At 47.4% G+C, this 6000-nt stretch overlaps 1 protein-coding gene across 1 annotated transcript in view; it reads right to left on the reverse strand.

The window, feature by feature from the left end:
* The window catches only part of MOCOS (molybdenum cofactor sulfurase), a 234720-nt gene extending 230171 nt beyond the window's left edge, over positions 1-4549 (reverse strand). Inside the window, exon 1 of the mRNA XM_065052850.1 lies at positions 3960-4549. Coding sequence (XP_064908922.1) covers positions 3960-4089 — 130 coding nt within the window. The 5' untranslated portion in view covers positions 4090-4549. The remainder of the gene's footprint in view (positions 1-3959) is intronic.
* Between the last annotated feature and the right edge of the window lie 1451 nt (positions 4550-6000).

Genomic DNA, 6000 nt, shown 5'->3' on the forward strand with positions numbered 1-6000 from the left:
TGTTGTTGAAGTGCAGGACGGTGACCAATTTGACATTACATGGGACAGTGCATCTTATCTCAGTTAAGGACTATCTTCAGACAGTCAGCAGCCCTTAAAGAATATGTGATTGCTAATACGCACTAGGTTTTATTTGGGGGATGAGTACCCACTGCTTATCACTCTCGGGAAGCTCCTGCTCAAATGGACGCAGCTGTTTTAGAACAGAATACTGGCACAGAACTGAAACCGGAAAAGTATCTTGGGAATAAATGCTGCATCGTAAATCATGTCAGCTTTTTCTTTTCTAAAACCACGATACAAACTGGAGCTGATATTTTCTTTGCTATGGTAAACATCACAGAAGCATATTCATCTCCATTACTTAACAACAGAACCTATAAACTCCCGCTGATTTCTTTATCCATTTCTAAAGCACAGTTTACAATCCTACACTGCAGATAAGGGTATGCTGCTCCTAAGATTAAAGTCAAGGTCACATATCGCACATATGCTGTTGCCTATGAAACAGAGATCCGTTTCACAGACTCCACATGTATTTTTAGAAGGGGCCACTCTAGCCATCAGCTAACAACCCTTGAATTACAAAATTGAAGATAAACTTTGGTTTAAAAGGTAAAATAGAAGTCTTCTGCGCCAAAACAGACAGATCCCTGCAGATTCAGTGAAGTAGTTCCTTTTATCCCTTCACAAAACCTTAAGGAGAAATCCCCAACACATTCAGTAATAGCCTAATTTTCCTTCTGATGGAGACAAGAGTGAGACTCCCACAGATTTTTATAGGACCACAGGTAGACCACCTTTGAAAAATCCTGGTTTTCTTCTATGTCCAGTTCCCAGTGTTCCCTGAATACATCTGTTGTATCTTCTCAACAGGCACCTGTGCAACTACTCATACTAGAGCTACAACAGAAGCCCTAGCACCACGCAAGCAAAGGTTTATAACCCAGAAAAGGTTTCTGCCTTCCCCAGAGAACATCATTTGCACAAGATGTACTTAGTGGACACCACCAAACATCAGCAATCAGGAAGAAGTGAATACATTGGCATGCAATAATTATTATTATCATGTGCTGCTTATTATGTTCCAAAACTGAGTATTAGGCTTAATTCATGGATATCTAGAGAAGGGCTCCAAAAACTCTGTTCACGTTAGAAGTGCACAGCCAAATCTGAATTTTTATCCAACTTCAATGATGGAAAGATCTTTGAGGTATGCCCCAAATAAACACAAGCAACACATTACTGTTAACTACCTAAACACAGAGCTCATTTTCTTTTGCCTAGTGGAACTAGTTAAGATTGCTCTTTACTAGAAGGGATTAAATTATAGCACCTTTGTGCAGCAGGAAGACACTCAGCAGAGATCAAACCCATGAACAACTACAGGTTCCTCAGTGAGTGTGTGCAATCAGGACTTACCCATAAAGCTGACCCAAAGCCACCAGAGATGTAAAACTTCTACCTCATCCCCCAGCCTGCGTTTTCTGGCAGGTCACTGAAAATGCCTAAGTAGCTAAATGCCTGAAAGCCCCACTAATTTTTTGTAAGTCACTTGTAGAAATCCCTTTTAATTACTACTGCTGCTGCCAACCTGTACATCACCCAGTCTTCCTTTGCTTTATTTCAGAAAGGCAACAAAGACCTGGAGCTCTAAAAAGCACTTTTTAACATCAATGTCAGTGTGTCAAGACCTTCAGCAAGTATGGATACAGCTACATGGGTAAATAACAGGAGGCCAAACCTGCATCACCTGCACTTGTCATCCACACTGCTCTGCTGTCAGATAGTTTCGGGACTCTATCCTGGACTAGTCCAATTAGTCAGCTCTGAGACAAACAGACCTGTAAGACAGGGGACACTGAGCTTCACACACTTGGACTAGGACTGTGTCCCTGGAAGCCTTTTATTTGGCACTACTGGCATCATTTGAAGGCACAAGTTCTTGACTAGAGGAGATATGCCTTTGTTTTTCAGACAAGAATCCCAGACAGGACATCACATGTATATACAGCAATCAGTTAAGGACACTGATCTTCCTCACAGAGGTGACAATCTTCCAAGACAAATGGACAATGATTTATGAATTGAATAACATGTTAAAATTTTGAAGGGGGAAACAGGGGCAGAAGGAATTTGCAACCTAGATCACCTTACCATAGACTCTCATGTGATTTCAGTTAGCTAATATCATGACATTCTGTTTTATACCTTGTATTTTTTTGTTTATATTTTTCTGCAAATATTCTAAATTATCGATCACCCACATCTTATTTTAGTAGGTTGCATGACTGAAGTGTAACTCAATAGCCTACCTTAGCCAAAACACTTTCAACTGGAGGTAAGCTCCTGATGCAGTGATCTCCATTTGGGAAACCAGACTGATCCACCAGACATGATTCATTAGCAGATGTACTTTACCCCAAAACTGAGGAGCCTCATGAGAAATGAGCCTGAATCTCAGGATTTTTGAAAAGTCATCTGCTTAAATGTCTAAACAAGGTTTCAGTTACAAAACAGCCACTTTTCAGAATCTTGGCCTGAATTCAGGACAAGCAGTTTCTTGTTATCAAACTTTCACTGATGCAACTAGTATGACTAATTCCAGACTGTGAAATTAACTTACTGAATCTTAGTTAAAGTTCCTCAAACTGCAGCTTGAATTTTTTTTTTCCACATTCCTCTAGAGGCAAAGTGTTAACTCCATTCTTTACTAAAAACCCAAGTGTGAGAAAGCCCACTCTTGCATTTGATCACCAAAATTTAAAAAAATGACAAAAAGGAGCAATAAAACAAAACTCTCAATATATTATTAAAAAACAGCCTGAATAACAGTTTCAGGACATCCAAACTGAGGTTATTTACTCTGCTCCCTGCTGTTTTATCGCTAAGTATTTTGAAATGCTAAGATCACGTGTATTGCCACCTCTTTAAGTAAAATAACTTACTGTAGTACAACATATGTCCATCTCAGTTAGATTTGAAGTAATGTGTTCAAGCAATGTTTAAGGTTGTAGGGAGAAGAAATGTATATAACTTGCACAAGTCACTTACAAAGGCCTGCCTAACCACAAACCTTTACCAGACAAGTGCTGTTTTACCATTTTTACATGTCTTTACCCCCTCTGTTCTTAATATCTCACTCTGCACCTTGTTGCTGAACCTAGACCCTGTTACTGAGCATAGGGCACCACCGGGCACTTGTGCCAGGGGAGAGGAATCACAGAATCACAGAACCACAGGATGTTTGGGATTGGAAGGGACGTCGAAAGATCATCTAGTCCAATCCCCCTGCTGGAGCAGGAACAACTAGATGAGGTTACACAGGAAGGTGTCCAGGCAGGATTTTAATGTCTCCAGAGAAGGAGACTCCACAACCTCCCAGGGCAGCCTGTTCCAGTGCTCTGGCACCCTCACTGAGAAGAAGTTTCTTCTCATATTTAAGTGGAACCTCCTGTGTTCCAGTTTGTACCCATTACCCCTTGTCTTATCACTGGTTGTCACCGAGAAGAGCCTGGCTCCAACCTCATGACACTGACCCTTTACATATTCATAATATTAATGAGGTCACCCCTCAGTCTCCTCTTCTCCAAGCTAACGAGCCCCAGCTCCCTCAGCCTTTCCTCATAAGGGAGATGCTCCACTCCCTTAATCATCTTTGTTGCCCTGCGCTGGACTCTCTCCAGCAGTTCCCTGTCCTTCCTGAACTGAGGGGCCCAGAACTGGCCGGGGGGGAGAAGAGGGGGAGTAGAAGGGAAGAAGAGGGGGAGACGATCTCCAGACTCCTCGCCGTGTCCCCGACGGGGCTGAGGCAAAGCCGGTCCTTTCTGAGGGCGACCCCGTACCCGGCCGCTCTCCCGCACTACAAGCTTCCCGCCCGGGGACGAGGCGAGCCGCGACAGGCCCAAGGCTCCCCCGCCCCTGGCCCGCCCCTCAGGGCTGCGCCCGGCCCGCGGTACCTCGGAGCTGGGGAAACTCGCGCTGCCGGAGGCCGCGCAGGCCGCCGCTGTACCCGTAGTCGTAGCCGGCGGGGCAGGCGGCCTGGAAGGCGCGGAAGGAGAGAAGGTCCCCCAGCTGCTCCCCGGCCATGCCGCGGGCTGCAGGCGGAAAGCTGGGAGAGAAAGTCGGACGGACACAAGAGCGCGACTCCCGCCCGGGGCAGCGGACCCTCCCCGCCGGCAGCGCTGCGGGCTGGCACTGCGGGCGGGCTGGCACTGCGGCCGGGAAGGCACTGCGGCCGGCCCGGCCCCGCCGCGCCTCGCTCCTCCCGCCTCCCGCCTCCCGCCCCCTGTCCCCGGGCGCGGCGGAGGCCGGGGTTGGAGCCTGGCAGGGCCCGCAGCGGTCCGGCTGCAGCTGAGACAGCGACTGGGGCCAGCACAGGGAGGCGGCGGGCACCGTGCGTGAAGCGGGCCCGGCCCGGGCCAAGCAGCAGCTGGCGTTGGCGAGGGCACCGCTCCGCTGCTGGGCACGTCCCTGTGCTCCGGCCCTGGCACCGCTGCAGCCGGGAGCACTCGGCGGCAGCGCCGTCTGCTCGTACTCGTCATCTGGACTCGGACACCGATGCAGGCGGATCCCCGACCCCAGGGACCCGAGTAGAAACGGTTCAAAGTGAAGTTACTGAAGCACAAGGACATGGAGTTTGGGCTCACAGTAGCAAGTGTTGCCTCTGCTCACATCCCTTCTGTTGAGGCACACTATTTAAAATAGAGGCAGCTTGGGAAATCCCTTTTCCCTGAAATTTTAGAATTCAATGCTTAAATTTTCCTAATTTCCTTTAGATCAGGGTGTCAAACTCATTTTCACCAGGGGCCATGTCAGCCTCGTGGTTGCCTTCAAAGGGACAAGTGTAATTTTAGGACCCGTATAAATGTAGGAGTAGTTACATCTATACAGTCCTAAAATTACATCCTACATGAATGTAATAGTAGTTACATCTATAAAGTTCTAAAATTACATCCTACATGAATGTAGGAGTAGTTCCATCTATACAGTCCTGAAATTACATTCAGCCCTTTAAAGGCAACCACGACGCTGACATGGCCCCCGGTGAAAATGAGTTTGACACCGTTGTTTTAGATGATTCCTCCTCCACTGCTGCTAATAGGCGGTGGAAGACATGTTCTCACACTTTGCATTTGGCATGTGATACTCCTGCATCATGGTTAACCACCTCCAGTGGCCATAGATGCAGTGTGGTAAATGTCTCAGACCATGGCCAAACAAAAGCTTAAGGAATGGTGTGGGCTGGTCATCAGGGAACGGCAGCCTTTTGTGTAAAATGCTCTTGTGGCCAGGGAGGCCAATGGCATCCTGGGGTGTATTAGAAGGGGGTGGTTAGTAGGTCGAGAGAGGTTCTCCTTCCCCTCTACTCCGCCCTGGTGAGACCACATCTGGAATATTGTGTCCAGTTCTGGGCCCCTCAGTTCAAGACGGACAGGGAACTGCTGGGGAGAGTCCAGTGCAGGGCAACAAAGATGATTAAGGGAGTGGAGCATCTCCCTTATGGGGAAAGGCTGAGGGAGCTGGGGCTCTTTAGTTTGGAGAAGAGGAGACTGAGGGGTGACCTCATTCATGTTTATAAATATGTAAAGGGTGAGTGTCAGGAGAATGGAGCCAGGTGACAACCAATGATAACACGAGGGGTAATGAGTACAAAGAGGAACACAGCAGGTTCCACTTAAATATGAGAAGAAACTTCTTCTCAGTAGGGGTAACAGAGCACTGGAACAGGCTGCCCACGGGGGGTTGTGGAGCCTCCTTCTCTGGAGACATTCAAACCCAACTGGACGCCTTCCTGTGTAACCTCATCTGGGTGTTCCTGCTCCAGCAGGGGGATTGGACTAGATGATCTTTTGAGGTCCCTTCCAGTCCCTGACATTCTGTGATTCTGTGATTTTGTGAAAAGCTTTTTAGGATAAACTGTAGCCATACACTACACAATAAGTGATAGCCAAAGGAATGATTGGGGGGGGGAGCTTTGTTTTGTTGTTTTTGTCAAAA

This window comes from Columba livia, chromosome 2 (assembly GCF_036013475.1).
Source record: "Columba livia isolate bColLiv1 breed racing homer chromosome 2, bColLiv1.pat.W.v2, whole genome shotgun sequence".
In the NCBI taxonomy this organism is placed as follows: Eukaryota; Metazoa; Chordata; class Aves; order Columbiformes; family Columbidae; genus Columba; species Columba livia.